The 26,934-nt window shown below is 44.0% G+C and overlaps 2 protein-coding genes and 4 non-coding genes across 6 annotated transcripts; all 6 read left to right on the top strand.

Annotated features, from left to right (window-relative positions):
- Positions 1-7,805: 7,805 nt before the first annotated feature.
- On the top strand, positions 7,806-7,872 carry LOC148591390 (small nucleolar RNA SNORD58). Its single transcript, XR_015914082.1, has one exon. It is a non-coding gene; the product is annotated as a small nucleolar RNA SNORD58 (small nucleolar RNA).
- Positions 7,873-7,968: 96 nt separating this feature from the next.
- Positions 7,969-11,663, top strand: LOC104580999 (large ribosomal subunit protein uL22). Its single transcript, XM_010228556.2, has 6 exons — positions 7,969-8,024; positions 8,112-8,152; positions 9,195-9,329; positions 9,994-10,092; positions 10,739-10,930; positions 11,603-11,663. The coding sequence occupies exons 1-6, from the start codon at positions 7,985-7,987 to the stop codon at positions 11,648-11,650; spliced, it is 555 nt and encodes a 184-aa protein (XP_010226858.1). The 5' UTR covers positions 7,969-7,984; the 3' UTR covers positions 11,651-11,663.
- On the top strand, positions 9,859-9,925 carry LOC148591389 (small nucleolar RNA SNORD58). Its single transcript, XR_015914079.1, has one exon. It is a non-coding gene; the product is annotated as a small nucleolar RNA SNORD58 (small nucleolar RNA).
- On the top strand, positions 10,445-10,511 carry LOC148591388 (small nucleolar RNA SNORD58). The gene has a single exon (XR_015914081.1). It is a non-coding gene; the product is annotated as a small nucleolar RNA SNORD58 (small nucleolar RNA).
- LOC148591387 (small nucleolar RNA SNORD58) lies at positions 11,101-11,172 on the top strand. Its single transcript, XR_015914080.1, has one exon. It is a non-coding gene; the product is annotated as a small nucleolar RNA SNORD58 (small nucleolar RNA).
- A 2,370-nt stretch (positions 11,664-14,033) lies between the features above and the next one.
- LOC148591386 (UPF0729 protein C18orf32 homolog) lies at positions 14,034-15,806 on the top strand. The gene is made up of 2 exons (XM_088537659.1): positions 14,034-14,316; positions 15,026-15,806. The coding sequence occupies exons 1-2, from the start codon at positions 14,089-14,091 to the stop codon at positions 15,083-15,085; spliced, it is 288 nt and encodes a 95-aa protein (XP_088393785.1). The 5' UTR covers positions 14,034-14,088; the 3' UTR covers positions 15,086-15,806.
- Positions 15,807-26,934: the final 11,128 nt, after the last annotated feature.

Below are 26,934 nucleotides of genomic sequence, written 5' to 3'. Positions count from 1 at the left end.
TATGTTCTGGATAGGCTCGGGATTCGGCAATAATCACTCCAGAACGAGGTGACTACATCAAGCATTTATTCAGGTGAAAGCACATAAAAGCAGCAAAGTATGGATAACTACTCACGAGGTGATACCTGCCGGTGGGACACTGGACCCAAACATCCTCTCGAGCTGGCAGAGCAGGGAGAGAGTTGCTGGCCGGCTCCCGCGGAGACAGTGTAGGCCTCAGAGTTAGGAGTTTCTCCTTCCCCCCGCTCTCTCCGCACTGTCCTCTCTATGCCCGGTGCATCCTGGCACGTAGGGTCAGTCTGACCCAGGAGGCAGGCCAGGAGGCGGACAAACTCCTCCTTCAGTTGTGCAACTCTCCCCCTGGGTGCGCAGGTGCGCACACCAGTCGGGGGTCCCAGTCCTCAATTCGAGGGTCCTGCCTTCCTCCTCTTCTTCCTCATTTCTGGGTGTTTGGCCTCCAAAGCTAGTTTGGAGGACGTCTGTGGTTAAGTTGGCTACAAGCCCAGCCGAGCGGCCGGCTTCAACAAATTTCCGGAGGAGGCTGCCTGTGAAGCGGGCTGAGCAGCTGCCTCTGTGCTCCTTATCGCTCAGCCCAGGCAGGCAAACATCTTCTTTCTCAAGGTCTGGCCTCTGCTTCCCACGGGAGATTGTTATGACTCTACAGATCACAGAAATTTTCATCTCCAATACAGGGACACTTTGTCATTTATTTTTCTCTAGTAATGCTTGGCATGGAAAGGCTTCTATGTGTGTGTATCCTGACAGTACAGACCCTTCTTCACATTACTGCTGTGACAGTTATGTGCTCCAAGAGGGCTCTGCGTACAAAGCAGCTTCTAATCCCATGGAAGATGATGGGAGATGGAAGTGCTAATTGGTGAAACTGGATCTTGAGTATCTCAATTTAAGCAACCACAAGCAAAAGCTAGTGTACCTTGCTGAGAACATGGGATCTGAATTTTTTCATAGGAATTTCATTTGCAAAGTGGAAAACAGTATTTTTCTGCATCCCAGCAGTGCTCCAGGGTTTCACTGCTTTGGGATCAGTTCTTACAGGTTACTTGGAGACTTTGCAGAAAGCTTCTCCTTGGAACCAAAGCAAAAGGCAGCTTTTCAGACAGGTGGATAGAGCTGCAGTCAAAATCAGTGCTCTGCAGTTTCCAGCCACATAAATATTTGTGATAGTTCAAATATTTTCCTCTTACCATCAGAGTGAAATAACGGCCTCAAAGCTTTGGCGTTTTTCAGTGCTAAACAAGAGATCCGAAAATAGCCTAGTGGTCAGAGCATTTATGTGGGCAGTGAGGTCTTGCTTATTTAAACCCGCAGCTGAACCCCAACCTCTCTCATGCTAAGGAAGGACTTGGCTGCCAAAATACTGGCCATTCAGAAAGATCCCATTTTGACAGATTTTCCTGATGAATGTTTTGCTGTAGTTGGGTACCACTTCCAAGAAATGTTTCAGTTTTACTGGACTGCTGTCTTGTTAAATTTTCCAAGCAGCTCTAGTATCAAATACAGTCTAAAATGGAAAATATTGTCTACAAATAAGTATTTTTTGATTTTTTTTCTTTTTTTTTAAATAATGCTTCAATAAATATCAGCTTAATCTCACAAACATGAATTATTTCGGTACAAACTTTCAGTATGCTTTGTTTTTTCACGCTACCGTGCTGCCCCTTCTCTCTACTCTCATCCTAAACTGCCATCTAGCTGTAGCTCTTGGACTTGCTCCTTACTCTAGTCTCCAGTACTGAACTGTGATTTGCCAACAGCAGTGGCCTTGAACTGATTGTTAATAAAATTGGCTAGGCTGTGTCTTTGCTCCAATAATAGCAGTCTTTTCTGAATAGAACAGGTGCTTTCCCAGCATAGCAAGGAATTCGCCACAGCTATTTTATTGTTCATTTGGTCACACATCTGGTGCAAATGTACTGACATAAACCACTGACATTCCTTAATTAGCCATTGGGTTTAATCGCATCTGACATTTGGGAGCAATGTCTCCAGCAACAAACAGATCTATTTGGGGATAGTCTGTGCTGTGTCATGACCTCCCCAAGGCCCCATCTAGACTACGAGCTTTCCGGTTCATCTGTGTTGACTGAAAACCAAGAAAAAACATTCCTTAGTCAGCATAGCTGGGAGGCCAAAACCCTGCAACAGGGACAAACATGCAAACAGAAAAATGTTCTTGTTGTCTTAGCCGGTATCGTCAGAGGAGAATGACAAGAAAAGGTACCCGTGTTCTCTATATCTGTGCTCTGACAAGGACAAGTAATAGCAGTGTGTTTGCAGAGTGCACACGAGTACACGAATCCCAACATGCTCTCAAATTGACGTAACCCCTGCCCGGTACACGTGTTCCTATGGAAAACCCATGGAAAAGTCATATATGCTTGCACTTCCTACAGGTCAGGGGCTCTATCTTGAGCTGTTCCTCATGTGATAGAGACAAAAACAGGTTTTGAAAAATCATCTCTTGTTTCTCTTCCACAACTTATTTTATGTAAAGATTAACCCAAAGTCCAGAAATCTATTGTATGCATCTGAGCGACATCTAATAGAACAGTACTTATCAGTAGATAATGCTCTACTATGTGGTAAATTTAACCTTTTCCATTGGTATAATAAGGATTGTTATTAAAGCTGCTGATTTAACATTCAGGAGGTGCCTTGCACTCCACACGATGCTGAAGAGAATACGTGGAAACAGGATACCTGTGAAGAGCAGCACGGATATCACTGTGTTAAATAAGCCTTATGCAAAAGGAAACATGTACCTACTGTGCGGAAAATCTCGCTGTCAAGAACTGAATGTCCAAAAAGGAGACAGAGGAGTCCTAAAACTTTATTCGAATAAAGGGAAGAGTCCACTGGGCATATCCCTGTGGGGTCTCTCCAATTGCTGGGGGACGCAGCCCCCCTTTTATCCTAATTTCCCGACCAAGGGACACCCTCTCCTTTTCCCCATTGGCCAAGGTACTCAGAAGTTACAGCCTTCCTGGCCCGCCTACACCGAACTCCTGCCTCCTGCCATCTGTTCTCACCTGAGCTCACCTGACTCCTTTGTCCCCCTTGCTGAAGAATGTGGGGGAATTGCCCTATTTCCCTCCTTTGTAAAGGCCCCCACCTCCTTGCAGATGGCTCTTTTTGTCCCACTCGGCTCATGGCTCCGCTCAGTCTCCCCCCTCCCTTTGTCCTGCTCTTCAGCCAAACTGTGGAGAAACCCCCTTATTGATGAATACAGAAACTTGAGCATTCCGCTCAATCCCTCCTCTTTTTCTTTCTTTTTTTTTTTTTTCCCCTCCTTTGGACAATATTTGTTTTTACAAACTAGGTTATTAACTAACAACCTGCGTTCAGTATGTCTAGTACCCATGAGTAGTCTTCATATCCTCCTGGACTCCCACAGACCCAGCAACCCAGAGTTTATTTTCCAGACCCACTCCCAGCCAGCGGTACAGATCAACTGAGAAGTCCAGACTTCTGGAGTCTTGGAAATCTTAACTCTGGCATGATGAGTCCATTCATGCTCAGCTGTCTTGATTGATGTTTCTGTGGTTAGTAATACCTGATAAGGTCCACGCCACTTTGCTAGCAGTGGCGCTTCTTTCCATTCTTTGACCAAGACCCAATCCCCTGGTTGGATATCATGGACTGCAAAATTCAAGGGGAGGGTCTGTGCGAGCTGGGCTTCCTGTCGGAGAGACTTCACAAGAAAAAGTATTCTGGCCACATATTGCTTTAAATATATATATCACTTATCTCCACCTCCTTGCCAGGTTGGGTGTTAGCAGGATAGGGAATCCCAAACATTATTTCAAAGGGGGACAGCTGAATGTCTCCCCTTGGTTTTGCTCTTATTCTTGCTAAAGCTAATGGGAGAAGTCGTGTCCACAGCATCTTAGTTTCTAACACCAATTTCAAAAGATGCTTTTTAATGTTCCCATTCATCCTTTCCACTCTACCAGAACTCTGAGGATGCCAAGGGGTATGCAAGTCCCATCGAATCCCTAGGGCAGTCATGACACCTTGAAGGACCTTTCTTGTAAAAGAGTACCTCTGTCTGAATCTATTGCCTCTACCAACCCATATCTTGGAATTATTTGTTCTAAGAACACCTTAATTACAGATCCAGTTGTTGCTGAGGCAGTTGGAAATGCCTCGGGCCATCCTGTCAACTGACATACTATTAACAGAAGATACTTAATTCTTCTGGTGGAAAAGACATCTTTTCTGGTAATGGCTGAACTACCGGTGGGAAAGGGAGGATCTTAGATACTTCTGGTAGGAGTGCTGCTTTTTGAGCTCCTTATGCACCAATGCCTTTCCTCAGCAAGTTAACAAACCTCTTTCTTCCCACAGTTTTCCAAACATATGTGCCACCGCATATGAATATTTAAAATCTGTAAAGATATTCAATAGCTTGCCTTGATGTAATTCACAGGCTCTTATTAGAGAATACAGTTCTGCGGTTTGGGCTGACCAGGTAGACGGCAGCTTTCCTCCTAGCAGCTCCCTCCCCTTAATGATAGCATATCCTGTAGCCCGTTTCCCTTCTATTACTCTTGAAGATCCATCAATAAACACATTGTCCCCATCTGGTGAAGGAATATCTCTCAAATCTCCCCTACAATAAGGCCACCCCTTAGCCACTGGGTCTAACATTTTAGAAGAATAAGCTATTGGTATTTGCATGCCTCCATGCTTTTGCACTAAAATTCCCTTACCATGGCTCTGTTTGACATCCACATATAATTCAAAGTCTTTCTCTGTGTCCCAAAGAGCTAAAGCCAAAGACTTGGTCAATTTATCTTTTAATTTTCTAAAGCTCTGTTCTCCTTCTCATGTCCATACCACAACATTGGGGCTGTTTTGGGTTAAACCTCCAGCCAAAATATGCCCCAAATATATATATAATATACATATATATACATATATTTTCCTGACACCCTAAACCCTTTTTGGGCCAAGAAATTGAGTAACTTCACAGCAGTTTCCTTCACCACCCTCTCTTGTTCACCTGATAGGGGCAAGTCATATTGCAATAACCTGGCTCCTGGGGGTGGGATAAATTCCTTCAGTATTTTCTGCAAGTCTTGTCCAAATAGGACCGGTGCCTTGGTGGATCCTTGCGAGAGGACTGTCCATGTCAATTGCTGTTTTATCATTTTTCCTGGAACTGCCCACACTTCAGAGTTCACTTCAGCCTAGCTTTATCAGACACTTTGCACAAAGTTACAGTAGTGCTAACTTCTTTATCATCCCCCACAATATCAAATGACATTCCCAATCTAGCCATCAACTCCAACCCCTCAGCAGATTGCCTCTCTCTTTTGTTACATAGATTCCTCTAGATGTTGCCCTTAACCGTATTGACACACATTCTTTCTCAATGAGACCCTTCTCAGTATCACTGAGATACTGGCACAAAACCTGACAAAGACTAAGATCATTGTCCGACCCTACAGAGGGCCACCTAAATCCCCCTGGTAACTTATATTCTGGCCAAACAAAACAATATTTTATCATTAGTTCCTTGCTTATTTCTGGGGGAATGCACAAGTTATCCCAAACCCTCAACAGTCTCCCCAAGGGACTATATGGGGATAAGTCGAGGTCATCATTCCTTTTCCCAGCACCCTCTTTTGGCTTCCCTTTGCTGCCCTCCCTGGATGTCCATATCGGGGTCGTCACCCCTTTTGTTCCCCACTGTCCCATAGTACTCACCAGTGAGATTTCAATGGTCCTTTCCGTCAAACCTGGTCCTTTCCGTCGAACTTAGCGCTACCCAGAGGTCCTTTCCTTCAGACCTAGTCCCTTCTGTCAGACCTAGTCCTTTCCATCACACCCCTTGAGGACCCCCTCCCGGTCCTACCTGCGGATCCCCCGATCCGCTTCTTGTCTGTCTCCGGACAGTCTCGGGAACCCAATCAGTCGTCCGGTGCAGGCTGCCGTCGAAGGGAGTCGATCACCAAAAGCTATGGTGAGGTGCGCCGTCGACTCCAATCGCCGTCTGCCATTCCTGGAAGGTGGAAGGATCCCGGACGAGCCCCCAATTGTGCGGAAAATCTCGCTGTCAAGAACTGAATGTCCAAAAGGAGACAGAGGAGTCCTAAAACTTTATTCGAATAAAGGGAGAGTCCACCGGGCATATCCCTGTGGGGTCTCTCAAATTGCTGGGGGACGCAGCCCCCCTTTTATCCTAATTTCCCAACCGAGGGATGCCCTCTCCTTTTCCCCATTGGCCAAGGTACTCACTCAGAAGTTACAGCCTTCCCGGCCCGCCTACACCGAACTCCTGCCTCCTGCCATCTGTTCTCACCTGAGGTCACCAACTCCTTTGTCCCCCTTGCTGAAGAATGTGGGGGAATTGCCCTATTTCCCTCCTTTGTAAAGGCCCCCCTCTCGTTGCAGATGGCTCTTTTTGTCCCACTCGGCTCATGGCTCCACTCAGTCTCCTCTCCCTTTGTCCTGCTCTTCAGCCAAACTGTGGAGAAACCCCCTTATTTATGAATACAGAAACTTGAGCATTCCGCTCACTACTAACTGTACAGCCACGGGTCAGGTGGATGCCAAGTACAAAGAATGTGCAAAGAGGTGGAAGGCACCAAGCAACGCCAAAGGCAAGAGACCACCCTTTAGAAATACATGGAGCAATCCATAAGTCTGGAAGCTGCTGTTTAAGGTGTAATTCTCCATCATAAGGCTCACTGTCCTCCCAGGCCGCCACAGCACACGCTCCAAGCAGAGCTGCAGCTCAAATCCTCTAATCCAAAGCACCGGGGCAGCGCAGGTGGTTTCAGAGAACTGCCAGTACTGCAAGTACCTCTAGCCAAGAGCTGTAGAGGTAACCTATATGTATAATATTTAGGGTACCTACCTATATAATACACATAGCCCCCTAGGAGGCTTCAGGCTTGCCCAGACCATGAAGTACAGGGTAGGGTTTGCCACATGATGGAGAATGAGTAGGGAGGCAGAAAGCCTTCCTGCAACAACCTACCAGACAGGACACTGCGGTTTCATCTCAAAACACTGCACTGAGATGAAGAACTCCCCCTCAAAATTGTGCCACACTCGAGTATGCAAACGTGAACAAGGTCCTTCCCCACCCTGCACCAGCTCCCGAGAAAGAAAAGGCTCAGGAGCTTCCAACAGAGCCATCCAGGGGTGCAGGAGGGATTGCAGCAGCCGCAGCCACCCGCAGCGCGGGTCAAGACCCGCCGGCACGGCCATAACCCACCCGCGCTTCTTCTCATGCGGCAGCGGCGCCATTTTGAGGGGCTAGCACCTTGGCCGCGGGGAGGGGGGACAACACCACATAGACGCGGGTCTGCCGCTCCCAAGCGCAGGCGCGCGCGCACACACACATATATGCACTAGCACACATATATACTCACATACACGTTTTATTGTTATTATTTTACACCCCCCAGACTTCCCGAGAGTCACCATCCCGCCGCAACACTACCTCTTTGCCCCGCCCCCACCAAGTCTCGCGGCATCTCGCGAGAGCATGCGACCTCAACCGTCTCCCGGTAGCCCCTACGCTCTCTCTTCCCTGCCGCGGCCCTGAGGTGAGAGCCCCGGCGCGGATTTCATCTGCGCTCCATCTGCTCTCTCGCCGTTCCATCCCGTCGCGGGCGCCCTGAGGAGGCGGCGATGGGCCCTCCCATTGGGTCGCCCCGCCGGCTGCCATCGGTATTTGCGGGGATGGCGCTGTGGAAGGATGGGCAGAGACGGAGATCGCGGTCGTTGCGGCGGGGGCGAGTTTGTTGATGTGAGGCCCCGGGGAGCGGCCGTGGTGATGACGCTCTTAGGATACCTTTGGATTTAATCGTGAAAATAAAGCAGTTTCTCAGCAGTTCCTTCCCTCGGGCATCTTCAGGAGCAGACATAGTCGCAGTTTTAAATGTGTGCGTCAGGCGTTTAAAATGCGTTTTCCTTTGTTGTTTTCCCCACAGTGGAACCCCCGAAAATGGTCCGCTACTCCCTGGACCCGGAGAACCCGACGAAATGTGAGTCGCTTCTCGTGTCTTTTGGGGGGGAGTCTTGCCGGAGCCGTTAGGGTTCTCAGTTAAAACGTCCGTGTTTTCCTTCTGCAGCATGCAAGTCACGAGGCTCCAACCTGCGGGTCCATTTCAAGGTAGGTGGCTTGTGCGAAATAGGAAAAGCTAATGCAGTTTGTAAAAGGAATGGCCCTTTCTTGTCTGTGTCAGTTACTGTAGTGTGGTAGCAAAGGCTATGGCTTAGGTTTGTTTAAGCTGCTTGTAAGATGTTTATCCACAGGAATAAGTTAAGTAAAAAAGAAGGCTCTTCTTAAGAAGTCTACTGTCAAATAAAATACAGTAGAGAAGCAGAGTTGATTACAATGGTTGTAGCAATAAGAATTGGCCTAGCATCCGATTAGTGATGTGCTTCATCTGTCTTATTTTTCACTTTTGTTTGTTTGGAAGGATCTTCCTGCTAATCTGATTGTACCGCTGGACAAGAAGTATGGCTGTGTTGTGCAGGAGGGCTGCATATGAATAATTACATTTCTTTAGAAAGTACTTAGTTGCAATAGTGAATTTAGGGCACTTCAGGGTTAATCACACAAATCGGGGTTCGGAACAGATACCTTTCTGCAAAGGGCTATATATAGCGCGGGTGAAAAGCGTCTAAAGATGTTTGATTTATTTTGGTTTGACTCTTTACTGTGTTCAAACATGACTAAAGTTACTCTTTGAGTTTGCCATTCGCATGCTGTCCTGAGCAGTGTTAACCTAACTCCTGCTTTTTCTTTTCAAGCTGTTTCCTTTCTCCCTCTTCATAACTCTCACGTGGATTTGAATCAATGTAGTTTGTTTGTTTTCTTTTTGCTTCCTGTGAGGGGCCATGTGGGAAATTTTAGCTGGAATTTTTCCTTCAGTCCCTGGGGCTTTGGATTAGTGGATGAAGAGGACCTATCATAAATGAGGATGTGTTTTAAAAGGATATGGGTTTAGTTTTTGCTGTCTGGAATGATCTAACTGTTAAAACAACAACAAAAACATGTTAGGGTAACAAAATCAGTAATAATGGAAGTCATACAAAGATCATAGAGATAGGTAGGGGCAAAAAATGAAAATGCGAAAGTGCTTTTGCTTACAGTATTAATTTGGAAAGAATTGTTGAGAGAAGCTTTTCTTTTGCTTTGTTTTGGTTAGAACACGCATGAGACTGCACAGGCCATCAAGGGCATGCACATCCGCAAGGCCACCAAGTACCTGAAGGATGTGACGCTGAAGAAGCAGTGTGTTCCCTTCCGCCGCTACAACGGTGGAGTTGGTAGATGTGCCCAGGTGAGGTCTGAGGTGAAAACGCAGGAAGGAAGGATGCTTGGGTGTGATTGATGAAAGAGAAAGAAAAAGAAGAGCTGAGACTGTACTGGGAATGTTCTGTCAGTGTTGGTGAAACTTAGGAGAATCTCTCTATTTTCTGTGTAACAAACATGAAACACTGCAGCATGACAGGTTGCAATTTGATATGAAAAGCTTAGGTTAATAGGCGAAATTGTTTAGAATTCATCTCCTGCAGAATAATGTCGTTAATTTTTTTTTTTTTTTAAATTGCGAGTTGCTTGGAGTGAGTTGCCTGGAGAAGTTGTGGAGTCTCCTCTGGAGATCTTCCAAACTTGCCTGGATGTGACCCTGTGCCACATGCTCTAGGTGTCCCTGCTGGAGCAGAAGGGTTGGACTGGATGATCTGTAGAGACCCCTTCCAACCTCAACCATTGTGGGATTCTGTAACAGTTTAAACAAATTATTTTAGTATGTCAGCTACAGAGGGATACCTGTATTATTATGTGAGAAGTTGAATTGCTGATTCTGATTGCTGTGATGACTTTCTTAGGACACCTTTGGATTAAGCGTGAAAAGAATTTTGTTTTCTGAGCAATCTCAGCAAAAGGGGATGCAACAATTATATCCTAGCCAGGATAAAAACAGAAAACTCTTCTTCTTCCAGGCCAAGCAGTGGGACTGGACGCAAGGACGCTGGCCCAAAAAAAGTGCAGAGTTCTTGCTGCATATGCTCAAAAATGCAGAGAGCAATGCTGAGCTCAAGGTAGGTTAACTAGGCAGTAGTAAATGAAGATTTTTGCGTGTGATTCTCTGTGTCAGCAGTCCTGGAGGCAGTGGCTCAAAAATCAAAGGCCAGATGGGGCCTTAAGCTCTGAATTGTGTACTCAGTCAGAAGATTTGGTTTGCTATATCTGTTCAGATGATGTTGCATGTATTCCTCAAGATAAAATATAAGGGATAACTTTTAATGAATAACTAGGTCATGCATTCTCTTATCAACTGCTTGGAGTAAGCGTGTGCTAAATCTCTTTAAAAATTACAAAATAAAATATTCTGTACGCCCCTCTAATTTATGTTTTTGTAATGTACTCGATGTTTAAACTTGGCAATCTTGATGATGGCGATGACTATCTTAGGACACCTTTGAAATCATTATGAAATAAAATCTTCGTCCTGAGTCATCAGCATGATTCCTTGTGACATTTAGAAAGGTATTCTGTGATACATTTTTTTTTCAGCTTTACTTGATGCTTCTGCTCAATGAATGTTTTGTTTCGTGATACTGTCAAGTTATACTGTGAGATGTTTACCAGTAGTAATGGATGTGGCAAGTTGATCATTCAAGTTTTTGTTCGTGAAATTGCTTATTTTTAGAAAATGTCATGAGTCCTCTGCATTTTTTCCCCCAGGGTCTCGATGTGGATTCTCTGGTGATTGAACACATCCAGGTGAACAAGGCTCCCAAAATGCGCAGGCGAACCTACCGAGCTCATGGTAGGATCAACCCCTACATGAGCTCCCCCTGCCACATTGAGATGATCCTCACTGAAAAGGAGCAGATTGTTCCGAAACCAGAAGAAGAGGTTGCTCAAAAGAAAAAGGTAGGAAGAGTCATAGTGTGGTGTGTGTGTGTGTGTGTGTTTGTGGGTTTTTTGTTTTTGTTTTTGTTTTTTTTTTGGAGTGTGTGTCTTGTTTCTTAAAATCTTGTTGTCAAAAAACCCGAATTTTAATACATTGCATTTTTTTAATTTTTTTTTTTTAAACAAAGTGGTTGCTATGATGACCATCTTAAGATGCCTTTGGAATGCCTGTGAAAAAAAAAATATATGTATTTCTGAGCAACCTGCCTATCTTCTAAATACAGCATTGAGAACTTGGAAGAAGTTCTCATCAGTGATTAGTACCACACAAAGGGCCCCTGCGCCTGGAACAATTCCTGGGAGCCTGAGCAGGACAACTCTGTGTGTGGATGATCCACTGGCATAAGAGTATTTGTGTCTTTATTTTCACTGGGATAGTTAGGACATTCCCCAATCATGCTGCAAAATGTAGGTGCAGATGGACTCTCTGTAGAGGCCACCTTAGTGTTGGAAGGCGATGGGCTGTTTAGATAATTCAGTTAAAAAAACTTAATTTGGTACACTTCACTAAATTTTAGGTATGCTTTTCAGTATGTAACTTAATTTGTAAACATTGCAGTATGTCCTAGAATTCATTCTGCAAGGTGTCCCTTTTGCACATGCAGACTTCCACTGTTCCTTTTTATTTTTCAGATCTCCCAGAAGAAGCTGAAGAAGCAAAAGCTCATGGCCCGGGAGTAAATGCAATACTGCAGATGTACATACATAAAACAAACAAACAAAAAATTACACTGTGGGTGTTGGCTCCTTATCTTGCTCACTGAGTCCTCTCGGTTTCATTATTTCAGTGGTGCGTGGGGGGGGGACGGGACCCTGGAAGCAATTCCCACTAGGGGTTGAATGCCCACTTGCTACAAGGAAGCCAGGCATCCCAGGAGCTGCTTGGCACGCACCTCCCGGTCGTCTCCTGCTACGGGAACCGCTCATGGACCCGTTTTAGCCTCCGTGGGGAGGCGTGAGGCGGTGGCACGGGCCGCACGACCTCTTCCTGAGCCGCGAAGGGGCGGGGTATGGGTCACGTGCTGAGCCCGCCGCCGCTTCCCATTGGCGCTGGGGGCCACCGCCCCAGTGACGCGCCGGCCGGAAGTGCGTGAGGCGACTTCTGGTGCGGCGCAGAGCTGGAGGAGTCGTTAATGGTGCTGCGTCGCTGCTGGCGTGGCGTCGTTGCCCTCTGAGGTGAGGTCGGGGCGGAGTATTTCCCTTCCAAATACAGTCTCGTTTTGCCTATTTATTACTTTTTATTTTTTTTTCTGTCACGGCTCGCCATCGAGGGAGGTGAGAGCTGCGCTGTCTTCGCCATCCCGCTTTTTCCCCCCGTTGGGGGGGAGGGGAAGGTTAACGGGCTCCTGGGAATGTTCTAGCCTGAGCGCTGTCCCGCCGCGGTTACGTGGCCCTTCCAGAGCAATGCAGCCTTTGTGAAGGGAAGAAAACGCTTTTGTTTACATCCCGTCCGTTCCCCGCCCCCCCCCCCCCCCCCCCCCCACACACACACATACACTCTTCTAGGGCAGTAACTGTTCGATGGCTCTGTGTGAACGTGGGGGACAAAGAGCAGCGTCTGGGCGTGCCCCGTCGTTTTCCCCGCTGACCCCTGAGTGGCGTTTGTACAGAAATAGGCAAAAGCTGTTGCCACAAAGAAGTAAGCTTGCTACAGAAATGTGCCTGTTTGTGTTTTCATGCTTCCCACCCCCTAAAAATGAGCTGCCTGTTAACCAAGAAAGAAAAAATACTGGGACCAGTATCTAAGTATGTTAGAGCTCTTGTTGTGCAATTTGCTGTGTCTTGCCTCGGTTTCTGGCTGAAATATGGTTTGTTTTCGGTCTGGAGTCTGGGGATAAAATGTCCTGCAAAAGCCCTTCCTCTTAGTTCAGTGATCATCCATGTTGTTCTGTTTAGAAGCTTTAGCTGGTGGGTGGATGCTCAGCATCTTCTTGAGAAGTTAGTGTCTGGGAGGTTTTGCCTGAGAGAATTCAATGAATTGTTGTTTCCGCTGGCTTTAAGGGTTTGCCTCATTCATGTGTTCCCAGATGAAGATTCTTCTCTGACTTCAGGGATTGATTCCTGTAAAGCTACTTTTCAAAAAGCCAAAAGGATGTTCATACAAAAGTACAGATTCAGCTGGAATTCAATATTCTGCTCTTCCCTGGGCCTGAGGCTGTAAGTCTCTAGGACAGTTTAAATCAAGTTAAACAATGATCCCAAATGAAGTACATCTGCCTCTTCAGGCTTCCTGAAGGGATCTTGGAAAACTTTTTTCTTTTCCATGTAAGAATTCAGATGTCATGAGCTGAGCCAGGAGAAATGCAAAGGGGCAAATTGCACAGAGCAGCAGAGCTATCAAATAGCTCATCCCCAGCGAGAAGACAGTTCTGGCACAGCCGTGCTCTTCTCTTTCTGTCCCTGCACTGATGCAGTCTCTGCTTTTCTGATGGCTGACATCAGGCTGCTATTTCGGGAGATGTTTTTCTGCTTTTGAGAGAGAGGGATGAGCTCCTCTTCAGAAGTTTAGTCTCTTGAAAGTACCACAGCAGGGCCAAGTGTATCCAAACTGTGTGTGAGGGTGAGGAAGCAGCACAGCCAGAAATGTGAGGAGGATTTTCAACACTCTGCCTTTTGGTGGTAATGAGCCATTGGGTTGCTTTGAGTGGTTTAATTTCAGCCTGAACAGAAAGGAAAGGGGCAAAATGATCTTTTCAAGCCCTAAGCTATATTATAGTAAGAACAGGCTTAATATCTGCAGCTCAGTACTTAAAATTTATTGTGTGGTTAAAGCAAAAAAACCTCTTATTTTCTGGATGTTGTTTTCTCAGTTCCAGCTGTATGGATAATGAATTAATAGCAAGCTGTCTTGGAGAAAGTTATTAATCTAAAGAATGCTGCTGTTAATGTTGCTGAGGACTTTATGGCATGGAAGAATAAAACTGTTCTCAAGGAAGAACGACAGCATTTTTAAAACTTTAGCAATCTATTATTAAAGAATCAGATAAGTTTGAGTATCAGCTAGAATCCTTATTCATTAATGAAGTTTTTTCTTAGCTGATAGCAAGATCCATCACTGTTCTTTTTATTTTTCTTTCCCTCTTTTTTTCAATAGCTTTGTTGTAGAACAAGAGCGAGCCATGGTGTGCATTCCTTGTGTTGTCATTCCGGTTCTGCTCTGGATCTATAAGAAATTCCTTGAGCCGTACATCTATCCCATTATTGCACCTTTCATTAAGTGCATATGGCCCAAGAAAGTTGTGCAAGAAACAACAGCTACAAAAAAAGGTCATGGAGGTGGCATTGAAAACCTACGGGCACCTTCAGCCACAAAAAGAGATCAGGAGGATGAATCTGGAATTTATAAAGTAAGATTAATGCATCTAGTTAACCTTGCAAACCTCAGATCAAGGGCCCAGCAGTAGTTCAGATGGGGTGCTTTGAAGGTAGTAGGTAGATGTAAGTGGGTGTTTATGGATGTTCTTATGACTATTTCCTAACGAAAAGGAAAGTTATTGGTACTGATCTAACTGGGATGGACAGTTCTGCCCAGATTGCTTCAGGGAAGCCCTAGATAGGAATTCTGTTTTCTGAAACAGCTCATTTATACATATAGATGGGTTAAAATATAATTATATATATGGAGAGACTGGCTATTCTTTCAGAGAAGTGAAAAGTTAGATAACTGATAAATCACAGTAGCTGCATGAAGCAGAATAAAAAGATAGCTTTTCAGCCAATGCTGCTGCTACTAATGGGGAAAAATGTTTTCTGCATTAAAATTGTGCAGGTACTACGTATGCCTTCTAACAAAATAGCAAAGCACATTTTATTTTCAGAGGTTTGTATATGTTGCTTCTGTCTTCATTTCTCACCCCTTCTTCTGAAATAAAAATTATGTGTAAATCCCTCCTCTGCTCCCCCAAATTTTCACTTTGATTCTTGCTGCAAATTTCTTTATAGATCACTGGCTTTGATTCTAAAAATCACTTTTGTCACTAACTAAATGTTATCTTTCTTGATGTGAAGTCCTTTTTATTTTGACATCCTATTAATGATGCTGTCTTTTATTTGCAGTTTGAAAGCAATGGGGTTGCAAAGGGAGCCACAGATGCTTCTGACAAGAAAACAGATTAAAGGAATTTATTTACAAGGTTTTTCTCCCATTTGTCCATTATGAACCAGTGACATTTCTCATTTAGAGACTTCTTTTTCTTTACACATCTTAGGTTAATGGAAACCCATATCACTTGCAGGAGAGGCTTCTTCTGCTACTATAATGGCAACTAGCAGTTTTCTTATTCAAAATGTTTGAAAACTGTCTTAAATTATTCTTTATTTTCATCACTGAAGCTGCTTTTCTTCTGTAACCTATTTGGCATGATTAGAGTTTAGATTAATTTATTAATAAATTTAGCTTGGGAAGGTAAATGTGGTGCTGCTTAATTTCACTGGCTGCTAGTGCAGTACTTCAGGCTTTCCCTTTAAGGACTGTAGCTATTTCTGCTGTTGCTAAAGAACTATGAATTGCGTAAGTTAACATAGGTATTATGGGTAAATTATGAAGAACATAAATGATTGTGTGAAATCTGTGGAATTATGCTATATGCAGAATTTACTTTGCTTACTACAAGCAGAAAGTCTTGATCTGATACTTCCCTTCCTCCTTTTTTCCTTGAAATATTGTTCCTTTCCTTCCTGAATAGGGGGTGCAAGGGCATGGTACAGGAAAACTGTTGCTTTATATTCTATTGCAGTGGTTTATAATGGTGCAATTATGTGTCTTAAATAGCTAAAATCTTGTTAACATAGTTGTATAACTTGAATTATAATAAACCAGGACTTTATTTAAAAACAAGCTGCTTTATTACTTTGGTTTTATGCTTCTGAATAATAAAAATTTAGAGTAGTAAAGAGAAAGTGTGATATTTAACAGCACAAACATGAACATAAAGGGTAGAGCAAGAGCTTTAACATTTTGCAGTAAAGGGCTCTGTGCTGACATGTCTTGTTCCCTAACTTGTGGATGCTTTTCCGCCTGTTGCAATGATGTGACATGGGACACCTGCTTGTAAACACAGGAAGGGACCGGCGTGAGGACCCCAGCCTGTCACCAGCGATGGGCTCTTTCCCCAGCCAGCCTCCAGACAGAGCACCACAGGTCCTTGCCATCTCTGTGCTCCAAAATGCCCTTTGCCAGCTTTATATAACCTAGTTTCAGTTGTTCACTAATAAAACAAATGTAAGCAGTCAATTTATAAACTCTACAGAATTATTTGGAATATTATTATTCAAGCAAATGCATCAGTAACAAAGAAAAGAACTCGGACAGTAGGTTGTGTTGTAGTTTGAACTTCTGGTTCTGAACCAGCACTGTATTTAAGCACCAGAACTACTGCAGTGGCTGCAAAAAGTGAAACAGCCTGTGCATATATGTCATTTTGATTGTAAAATTGCACCGTCTGTGCTTTCTGCAGAGTGGCTCACTACTTTCACTAGCTGTAGTTAAACATTAACATGAGTAATCTGTGTCATAAAACTTTCCTGAATAAGGAGCTTCACTTTAAGTCATTGCAGGAGAGTTGTGTTGCTTCTATTCCATTCCAGTACCTGTGCTGTGATGAAATAGGCATAATAATAGGAACAGATGAAAGGGGCAAGTGCCTGTTTCTGCTGCCAGAGCCTGGGTGGGGCTGCAGGAGACCATTTGCTGGGATGCACTGAACAGATTCATGCTTAAAAAATGTGTAGAAGAAAAACATGTGAGAGCAAAATTTCTAAAGGAAATAGAAATTAGAAGATTGAAATGAGAAATAGGATTGAAGTGAGAGAATCACTTAATGCTTGTTATTCACAATAAACTAGATTTATGGAAGGATTTGGCCACCTTAAGACTGTAAGCGAGCAAGATCCCGGGCGCCCTTGATGGACTCAATGTAAAGATGAACTTAAAGCTCTTTAGGGCACTACATTTCTCAGCGCGCCCCGTGCCGCGGCACTACATCTCCCGGCGTGCCCTACGGGGACGCTGGGGGTCGTGGCCACCCGCGCGCCCCGCCCTCCTTCCCCGTGGCGCGCGGGTGACGTGGAAAGATGGAGGCGGCGGTGGGTGCACGGCGCGGGGCGGTGCCTTCTCTCTCGTTTTTCCCTTGGCCCCGTCGGCGCCTTGTGGGTTGTGTCGCAGCGGTGAGCGGGTCCTGCTGAGGTACCGCGCGCGCTGGGGCCGCCCGGGGGTCTGCCCGCGCTCCGCGACTCGCTTTGCCTTTCCCCGCTCCGGCCCCTTAGACCTGTCTCAGAAAGGCGCCGGTTTCCCGGGAATCTCCCAAGGCGACTCGTAATCCCCATGTGCCCAGTGGTTTGCTCAGGTGCGGGTAGGCCGAGGTGAAACGGGGGAGCTGCCGTGCGGTGCCGCCCCCAGCGCTGTTCTGCTTGTATTTCCTTTTATTATTAGTTATTTCATGTATTTATATGCTTATTTATTTTATGAATTATTTATTAATAATTGTTTATTATTTATTTTATTTTTTTCTTTTTATTATTGTCACTTTTTATTTTATTTACTTGTCCTATTGATTTTTAGTTTTTATTATATTTTTCTCTTCCTTTTATTTATTTATTTATTTTTATTTACGTGTTTTTATTCATTTTGGTATTATCTGTCCGTGGGGAGGGCGCTGTGGGGTCGTCCCACCTCGGGTGCCCTCAGCACTGTGGCCATGGAGAGTTCCCAGGGCTGCCAGGGATCCCTGTGTGTTTCTATTCCTCCTCCTTCTCTCCCCAGGGAGCCAGTTTCCAGGCCCTGCCATCACTTTGAGAGGAATTGGGGACTTTTTGCGCGTGGGTGGCTCTGCTGCGGTCTCCGATTTTGTGCCTTTAAAGGCGCTCCTTGCCCGCTCAAAGGCCACGAGTCGGTTGTGCATCCTCCTTCCTGTCGCAGCTCTGAGCACCGACACCCATGTTCACCAGCCTTGAGGTGGAAACCCCAGGGGCCAGAGCAACTGGGAATATTGAACAAGCTGGGGGGATATTGATTTAAAAGGCTGTTTAAACCCTACCTTAACGGGCATTGCTTTTCACTTGTGCACCCCTTGGGCCGAGCACTGGTTGTTTGCTTATTTTAATCTCTTATGCTGTGTGTAGTGATTTTTGGGGACTATAATCTGATTTTCTTGTGTTGTGTGTCAGGAGGGATAATGTGCTGGGCTGTAGGATTCATTATCAGAGGTACTGGTAGTAGTAAGTAGATTGTTAATGTTTCCAACATCAGGTATTTCCCGTCTCATTGGGTTCAGTCTCCTCATGTGCAGGTATCGTGTTATGTAATCCCATGTCGGGCTCTGATTTAACACCAGTGAAGTCCCTCCTGTTGGGTACCTTAAAAATCCCTATTGTGCCTTAAATCAGAAGGAGCCCTTTTGGGAAGGCTTCTTCTGTGCCCTCAATGGGTAGTTTTCCTCTGCATTGCTGCTGCTCCTGTTTTGCTAGTACAGCATCTAGTGCTCAACACTTTATAGTTAGTCCAATAGCAAAGTATTTGCAACAAAATAACACTGAACTTGAGTGGTTTTGATACCTCTGCTTATTTTAGCATGTGGGTAGGAAAAAAAGTGCTGTGTTTTAACATGCCAATGACTGACAGCTGGGCTAGCAAGTCTGTTAAACCTGATAAGAAATTTTGTCCTTTTGTTTGGAGAAGATACAAAGAGTAAGAAAACCTGTTTGGTGGCTGATGAACTGGTGTCAAAGAGGGTGGATGAAGATGATTGTGATAAATCTACAAAGTATGCATTTTAAAATGGGAAGTGGATTGTACCTTATTATACTGTTTGGCAAGGATAGCTTCACTTAGAGCCTGGAGAAAGGTGATATAAATCACGAGGTGTAGCGTGATACCAGATTATGTACACGTTCAAAACACATTTGGCCTTCTGTGCAGCATGCTTTTTTTTAATGCTGTAGATTAGATAAATTTCTAGTTGTGGGAAACATTTAAAACAGAGACAAATAGCTCTGTTGTAAAGACTGCATAATACCTGATTGTGGGGAGAGGGTGGATGCCAAAATAGTTGTGTAACCTTTGAGATAGATCAGAAGATATCAGGATTTAAAAATGTCAGGCCCGTTGATGAACAGCTAAGCATCTTTCTCAGGATGAAAAAGGATTTTTTTTTTCTTTGAAACAGCACTTTGGTTATTAGACAAATCTTATTTTTGTCTGAGAAGGAAATAGGGAGAAAGTCTTAAATATATGCAAGCTGTAAAATCTCCTGAAGAGATAGTTGTAGGAAGTTAGTGGTAATTAGGATTACCAAAATCATGCTGTGTTTAGCACAACCTATGTCATTGGGGAGTATAGGTGAATTACTGTGAATTATGGGTAAATTATGGTAGTAACTGGGTGAATTACTGTAAATTGATTTCTAGGTAGTTTTGCCAAGGAGAAAGAAGAGCTATTTTGATGCTGAAAAGTGCCAACACTTTAATCAGCCCTAGATTATCAGGGAGCTGGTGTGTACTTGTGCTTTTGAAAACGGTTCCTGTATTTGCGATGATGAAATCCTCCTTCCAGCACTGGAAGATTTGTTCTTCAGAAAAGGCATCTCTATAGTTGTGTTTTTTTTTTTTTTTTTTTTTGTTGCTTGTTTTTTTTTGTTTGTTTTTGTTTTTTGTTTTTTTTTCCTTTCTTCCCCTTAGATTTTGTTAGTTCGTGGCAAATTTTAAAGGCTTTTGAGCCTTCAGTGAGATTTAGCAGCGAGTAATATGCTTGCAGTGTGGGAGTGTAACCAGAAGCATTAAAAATGACAAAACTAAAGAAACCCTAATGCGTCTTGGGGAATTTATACAGTGAAATATAGATTTCCTTGTATGTGCGTGAACTGCTCCAAGAAATCCCTCAGATTTTGGAGTGCTTGCTTAGCTGTAAAAACTGGGAGTATTTTGAAGTGCACCAAGTTCCTAACAGCGAGGTGCTCGTGGGATGTGCTCCCTGCCACCAAAGCTCCTTCAGGACCTTCGCATGTGCTGCTGTTTCGCCTCTAACAGAGTGAGAGAGCAAGCGAGAGAGGGAGAGAGAAAGGGAAAGAGACGTGCTTTTTTGTTTTCTTTTGAGGGTAAAGTGTGTGTGGTCATGTGGTTTTTTGTTTTTTGTAAAGTCTCTTAATTCAGTGTAGCTTTACAGGAAGGCAGTTTAACCAAGGTATTTTACCCTTGACTCAGTAGTTCTAACTCAGGAAAGCCTAATAGTGAAGGTGACTGGTGATTCATGTGGAATAAGCTATTTTAATACAGTAATGGATGGGTATTTCCATAGTCGTCAAAATTAGTAGATTTGGCTACAGGAGTACGTAAGAGTAGAAGCAACTTCCTTCACAATCAGGTAGTGATTGGAGTCATCCAGCGTGGGATTAAAGCTTGCTGGAAGCGAGAGGATATTGACTGTGATCACCTCACTCTGTTGTTTAAATCTCTTTACCTTCTTTCTTTTTTCTTTTGAAATATATATATATATATATATATATATATATTTCAAAATGGTCCTCACAGTTGTCACAATTTCTTTCTACAACTCTTTTAGGTTATATGCATCACTCTGCCGATGTGCTCCTGTCCTGTTCACTTTGGGTAATTAATGATTACTAAATGCTGCTTAGAGCAAGAAGGTCTTGGAAAAACACTTCCTCAGTCATGCACAGGGCAAGTGCCTTGTAGGTGGGATGTGGAGTGAGAAGATTGGGCTCCTCTGAATTAGGTTTTCACTGAACTCCCACGTAAAACAGGTGTGAAAAAGGGACTGGAACAGAAGATACAGTATCTTCACTATCCTTTTTCAGTGTCTGACTTCCCTATGAGAGGCCTCCATTGCCTTCGCTAAATATCAAAATAAATCACTCCATGAAAATCATTTGCGTCTCTCCCTGCTTTATAGAAAGTTGATTTTTGTGCATCATGCTGCTGTGGGTCTGAACAGCTTCCCTAGCAGGGACACATGTGAGAGCCACTGCTAAAGGGAGCTGGAGAAGGGGACAGTCACCAAGTGCCCTGCGCAACACAGGAAGAAAATTCAGAATCAATACAGTGAAAATGAGCAGAAACGAGCCCTTTTCCTCATAACTCATTAACATGAAAACTGCAGAAAACACTTATTTTTTGATTAGTAGTAATGAAGGATGTGTTCAGTCCATTTTGCAATCTCCTCTGTCCCTTGGTTATAAGTGACTGAGATGCATATGGGAACGTGAATTCATGCCAGTCATTTGATTGCAATTTGTGATCACCAGGCATTAAGTTGTGGCTGGTATTTTGACTCCTTAATATAAACATTAATTTAAAAAAAAACTTTTTTTTTTTTTCTGATAAAAAAATGAAAACACTTTAATTCAGACTGTTGTAAAGATTCTTTTTTAAGGTTGTTTTTGGAGACATAAATTCTTGTTGCATTATATTTGTGTTGCTTTGTTTGAGGATCTAGTAAGGGATCCCTGCCCAATTTAGTCACCAAAGACAATATTCTTACATTTTTGTTCCTTATTTTGGAATATATCTGAATATATAGTAGCCTTTATAGTAAATACTTCTTCAATACTAGTTAAGTTCTAATCACATTAAGAAATAAAGCATTTTGTGCTGCAAAAATGTTATTGCATAGGTAAAATGCTGCAGAATGCTGTACATCAGATGCAATATGTAAAGCTGTTTTCTAAAGTGACCATCTCCTAATTTGAGGGTTATGGTAGTTTCACAACATGTTTCTTGGGGTTTTTCAGCCTTGTTAATACCACCAAAACTTTCCTCAAGCAATTCTGCAAGTTTAATAAGCAGTTAATATGTTGGACAAGCTGCAAAGCCATCTTTATTAAGGGAGCTTTGACACCTTGACGTCACTTGCTTTTTAAATATAAGAATATGCACTTGGAAAATTAACTTATCTGACATCTGCATTGTCAGTTCTACTTACTGTTAGCTTTTTCTTTCTTGCAAGTGGGCAAAAAATGGCTAGGAGCTCCATAGACAAGAAAGGAAAGTGTAGATTAGCTGCTGAAATTCAAACCAATCCTTGGTTTTACAGATCCATGTTTATTTCTGTGGACCAACATCTATTTCCTGCACCTCTGGAGCTTTGATTACGTGTGGTACCCAATTCCCCTTCCCCTTGAATATGCCCACCTGGAAAATTGTTCTGTATAGACACTATAGGGGGTTCTAGCAGAAGCCTAAAGTTGGTCAGTACAGAGATTTCAGTTTTTTAGCAAGAGTGGGAAGCAGCCAACTAGTTTGTTTAGACGTAAGCATCTCCCAAGGTGTGGGGTTGCTCAATGAGGAGCAGAAGTAACATCTCTTATGCCCTGAAGACTCTTCAGTCCTTTGTGTGTCTCATGAAATGCAGCACAAGCCTAGAAGAATGGAGATACTAAGGGGTGAGGATTAAAGCAACATGTGTACATAAAGCAACACATATATGCATATTGAAGTAGTATTAAAGTAGTACAGATCATCTGGGACCTATTTGTTTTGCTGGTTTTGGTTTGTCTTCCTTTTTAATGGCTCTAGGAAATGAAGCATTTAGAGTTGTTTTTGTTGTGAGGAAGACAGAGGCATCTTGTTTTTGGGGGTGGTAGCAAGTTGACAAAGTGCTGGACTAGCCTTGGGGATGTTCACGTGCTGTGTTGTATAAAGGACTTGGCATCAAATATGATCTGATGTGGGTTGTGATCAAATTCCAGAGTGTATACTGAGAGACTAGATTGCCTTAAGGTGAAAGAATATCCAAAGGATATTTTTAAAGGTTTTGGAGATTTAAAAAAAAATCTGTAAGCAATAAAAATCTGTAGGCTCTGATCCTGCACATGAATTGGCATCTGTAAGATTCTAAGTGGTTTTGTTTAGACATTTCATCTCTGGATGCAGTCTCTGTTTATAAGTTTCGTAGGTAAGTTTTGAGTATGTAGCCCACAAGGCATTTGATTCTTGATATAAATATTATTGCAATATGAATAAGGAGAGAGTATTTATACTGATTGGAAAGTAAAATTCAAATATTGGAGTTTAAAAAATATCTAAGTCTCCTAGGTCTTATGACACATAAATGATTTTATATATTGCAATAGTGTAGTAACTGTTTGGAAACTTTTGTGTTAGGATTATGTGGGAGTTTTTAATATCTCACTAGTGTGGTCTGAAACAGTCATCCTCGATGCAAATAGGAATCAGCTGAAACCCGAGTGTGACAGTTTGATACGTGAATAAGCAGCACCGTAACTTGTACCTTCCCATCCTTGCAATTATACTATTTTGCATGAAAGGAAAACTGTCCATTTTTTTTAGTTGAGAAAGCAGCAAATTTTAAAGGTAAGGGAAGTATATAGCGATTTATATTGGGAATTGAAGTTCTCTTAGGTTTTCAAATGCATGGTATCATCAGTTCATAATTTAAAGTTGGGTCTTTAATACAACCCTGTTAGAACAGATAACAGATCTCAGCCTTCATGATAAAATTGTCTGAGCGACAGTTTCAGATACTGAAGTTGTAAAAAGATTAAGAAGAACATTTTTAAACTCGGGTTTTCTGCAGACTCAGCCAGGCAGTTGTGACAAAGATAGTTTTGAAGGGGGGATTTGCTTTTCTCTGAGCTGCTTTTACTGGGTGGCTTAATAAAGGGTTGGGTGCAGCAATTAAGCTGCAAAGTAGAAGACTATCCTCAATGGAACTATAAGCACCTCTCTAAAGTTATGTAAGCTGAAGGTTTACAGTGTGACAAATTTTTCTCTGAGTTAAGCTGTACGCACATAGTACCTTGAGCCGTGTTTAAAAGTTACTGTGGTGGGTGAGCTCATTATATTTTTCTGCTTGGTTAATGGCAGTACTTAAATGTAAGTGTGAAAGGAGGAAAGTAAAGGACATGGGTAGAGCTGTGGGTGTGTTTGGGTGGACACCAAAGGTGAGGAAATATAAAAATTCTTAACATAATTTTTATTTTTAAAAAGGAAAATGGAGGAGAAGAAAACCCTCACAATGTATTGGTGGATGGATAATTTTTATTTTTAAAAAGGAAAACGGAGGAGAAAAAAACCCTCACAATGTATTGGTGGATGGATATTCTGTCAGACTATTCCACCTCTAAACTCCAGCATGCTTATTCCTCCTATGAGGAAGATCACTATAAAAGTTGTGGAAAGATAGTGTCTATGTTGTGGGGTGGCTTTCAACATAGAATCATAGAAGGCTTAGGGTTGGAAGGGACCTCTAGAGATCATCTAGTCCAACCCCCCTGCATACGCAGGGACACCTAAAGCACGTGGCACAGGACTGCATCCAAGCGGGTTTTGAAGATCTCCAGAGAAGGAGACTCCACAACCTCTCTGGGCAGCCTGTTCCAGTGCTCTGTCACCCTCACTGCTAAGAAATTTTTCCTTAAGTTCCTATGGAATTTTTGGTGTTTCAGTTTCCGGCCATTTCCTCTAGTCCTATCAGTGGCCACCACTGAAAAGAGATCAGCACCGTCCTCTGCACTCCCTCCCTTGAGGTACTTATAGACACCGATCAGATCCCCTCTCAGCCTTCTCTTCTCCAGGCTGAACAGGTCCAGCTCCCTCAGTCTCTCCTCGTAGGGCAGATGTTCCAGGCCCCTGATCATCCTTGTGGCCCTGCGCTGGACTCTCTCCAGCAGCTCCACATCCCTCTTGTACTGTGGAGCCCAGAACTGGACACAATACTCCAGATGTGGCCTCACCAGGGCTGAGTAGAGGGGCAGGATCACCTCCCTCGACCTGCTGGAGATGCTCTTCTTAATGCACCCCAGGATCCCATTGGCCTTCTTGGCCACGAGGGCACACTGCTGTCTCATGGTCAACTTGTTGTCCACCATGACACCCAGGTCTTTCTCTGCAGAGCTGCTCTCCAGAAGGTCGGTCCCCAGCCTGTACTGGTGTCTGGGGTGATTCCTCCCCAGGTGCAGGACCTTGCACTTGGCCTTGTTGAATTTCATGAGGTTTTTCACAGCCCAGCTCTCCAGTCTGTCCAGGTCCCTCTGGATGGCAGCGCAGCCCTCTGGGGTATCAGCTACTCCTCCCAGCTTCATATCATCAGCAAACTTGCTGAGGGAGCACTCTGTGCCTTCATCCAGGTCATTGATGAATAAATTGAACAGGACTGGGCCAAGGACTGACCCCTGGGGGACACCGCTACCCACAGGCCTCCAACTAGACTCTGCACCGCTGATCACCACTCTCTGGGCCCTGCCATCCAGCCAGTTCCTAATCCACCTCACTGTCCACTCATCTATCCCACACTTCCGGAGCTTGCCCAGGAGGATGTTGTGAGGGACGGTGTCAAAAGCCTTGGTGAAGTCGAGATAGACGACATCCACCGCTCTCCCCTCATCTATCCAGCCGGTCATTTCATCATAGAAGGCTATCAGGTTAGTCAAGCAAGATTTCCCCTTGGTGAATCCATGCTGACTACTCTTGAGCACCTTCTTGTCCTCCATGTGCTTGGAGACAATGGCCAGTATGAGCCGTTCCATCACTTTTCCGGGGACGGAGGTGAGGCTCACTGGCCTGTAGTTGCCTGGGTCCTCCTTCTTGCCTTTTCTGAAGACTGGCGTGACGTTGGCCTTCTTCCAGTCTTCCGGCACCTCCCCTGTCCTCCAGGATCTTTCAAAGATGATGGAGAGCGGCTTAGCTATGGCATCTGCCAGCTCCCGCAGCACTCTGGGGTGCATCCCATCAGGGCCCATGGATTTGTGGGTATCGAGTTTCCTTAGGTGCTCTCTGACCCAATCTTCCTCTACCCAGGGCAAGTCTTCCTCTCCACCGGCTTCTTCTCTTGTCTCTAGGGCCTGGGGCTCTAAAGGGCTGCCCTTGGTAAACGCCGAAGCAAAGAAGGCATTCAGCAACTCTGCTTTTTCTGTGTTATTTGTAAACAGGGTGCTCATCCCGCTCACCAGCGGACCCACGTTTTCCCTGATCTTACATTAACAGCAAAAGGATTTGAAGAATTTTTTTTTTTTGTTATTTTTAACATCCCTTGCCACATTGCGTTCCAGACGTGCCTTAGCTTTCCTTGTGGCATCTCTGCATTCCCTGACTACGTTCCTGTATTTCTCCCAGGGGGCCTGTCCTTTTTTCCACATTCTGTATACCGCTGCCTTCCGCTTGAGCATTGCCACAAGCTCCTTGCTCATCCACGCAGGTCGCCTGCCCCCTCTGCCTGACTTCTTACACACAGGGATGCACTGTTGCTGGACGTGGAGGAAGTGCTGCTTGAAAACTAACCAGCTCTCTTGGGCCCCCCTGCCTTCTAGGGCTCTAGCCCATGGGATTCTTCCGAGGAGGTCTCTGAAGAGGCTAAAGTTGGCCCTCCTGAAGTCCATGGTTGCAAGGCTACTTACAGCCCTGCCTCCTCCTCGTTGAATCCTGAACTCCACCAACTCATGGTCACTGCAGCCGCGGCTACTCCCCACCTTCACATCTCCTACAAGTCCCTCCCTATTTGATAGCACGAGGTCCAGTAGCCCACCTCTCCTCGTCGGCTTCTCCACAACCTGCGTCAAAAAGTTATCGTCGACAAACATGAGGATGAGAAAAATGATATTCTTGTGCATGTGAATAATATTAAAATCTTTTAGAAGGGGTAATAAATTCCTGTTGCTTTAGAAAAAAATTAGAAAAAAAAATTTGAAGTGACAAACAGGGTATTTTTTTATGTCATACGAGTTTTGGTCTTATACAGAATATAAGTATACAAGTTAAAGCATTGACGTTGATGACATTGCTTCCGTTGAAATGTATTACTGGCTCACTTTACAAAGACTTTTAAAACTCAAATGCTTAAATTCTAATAGAGGGGCTTGGACAGAAGGAACAGTGGGAGTGACTCTCCTTAGGAGAAGGGGCCAAGGATTTAGGGCTATCAGAGGGTTGCAAACCAGGATCTGCAGAGCTGAGATAGCTGCATATAAGCTCCTCCTCAAGTCCTCTATCTTTAAATG

The sequence above is a fragment of the Tinamus guttatus genome, unplaced genomic scaffold (genome assembly GCF_059628265.1).
Source record: "Tinamus guttatus ecotype Peru unplaced genomic scaffold, ASM5962826v1 Tinamus_guttatus_pri_ptg000837l, whole genome shotgun sequence".
Taxonomy (NCBI): domain Eukaryota; kingdom Metazoa; phylum Chordata; class Aves; order Tinamiformes; family Tinamidae; genus Tinamus; species Tinamus guttatus.
The sequence above is the reverse complement of the archived record's forward strand: the minus strand, read 5'-3'. Positions and strand labels throughout refer to the sequence as shown.

What these genes read in the sequence shown, in the direction of transcription:
- LOC104580999 (XM_010228556.2), top strand. Translation starts at nt 7,985, where the DNA reads ATGGTCCGCTACTCCCTGGACCCGGAGAACCCGACGAAAT. An exon ending in GAGTTGGTAGATGTGCCCAG is followed by an intron (nt 9,330 to 9,993) that starts GTGAGGTCTGAG and finishes TTCTTCTTCCAG; the next exon opens with GCCAAGCAGTGGGACTGGAC. An exon ending in AGGTTGCTCAAAAGAAAAAG is followed by an intron (nt 10,931 to 11,602) that starts GTAGGAAGAGTC and finishes TTTATTTTTCAG; the next exon opens with ATCTCCCAGAAGAAGCTGAA.
- LOC148591386 (XM_088537659.1), top strand. Translation starts at nt 14,089, where the DNA reads ATGGTGTGCATTCCTTGTGTTGTCATTCCGGTTCTGCTCTGGATCTAT. An exon ending in ATGAATCTGGAATTTATAAA is followed by an intron (nt 14,317 to 15,025) that starts GTAAGATTAATG and finishes TTTTATTTGCAG; the next exon opens with TTTGAAAGCAATGGGGTTGC.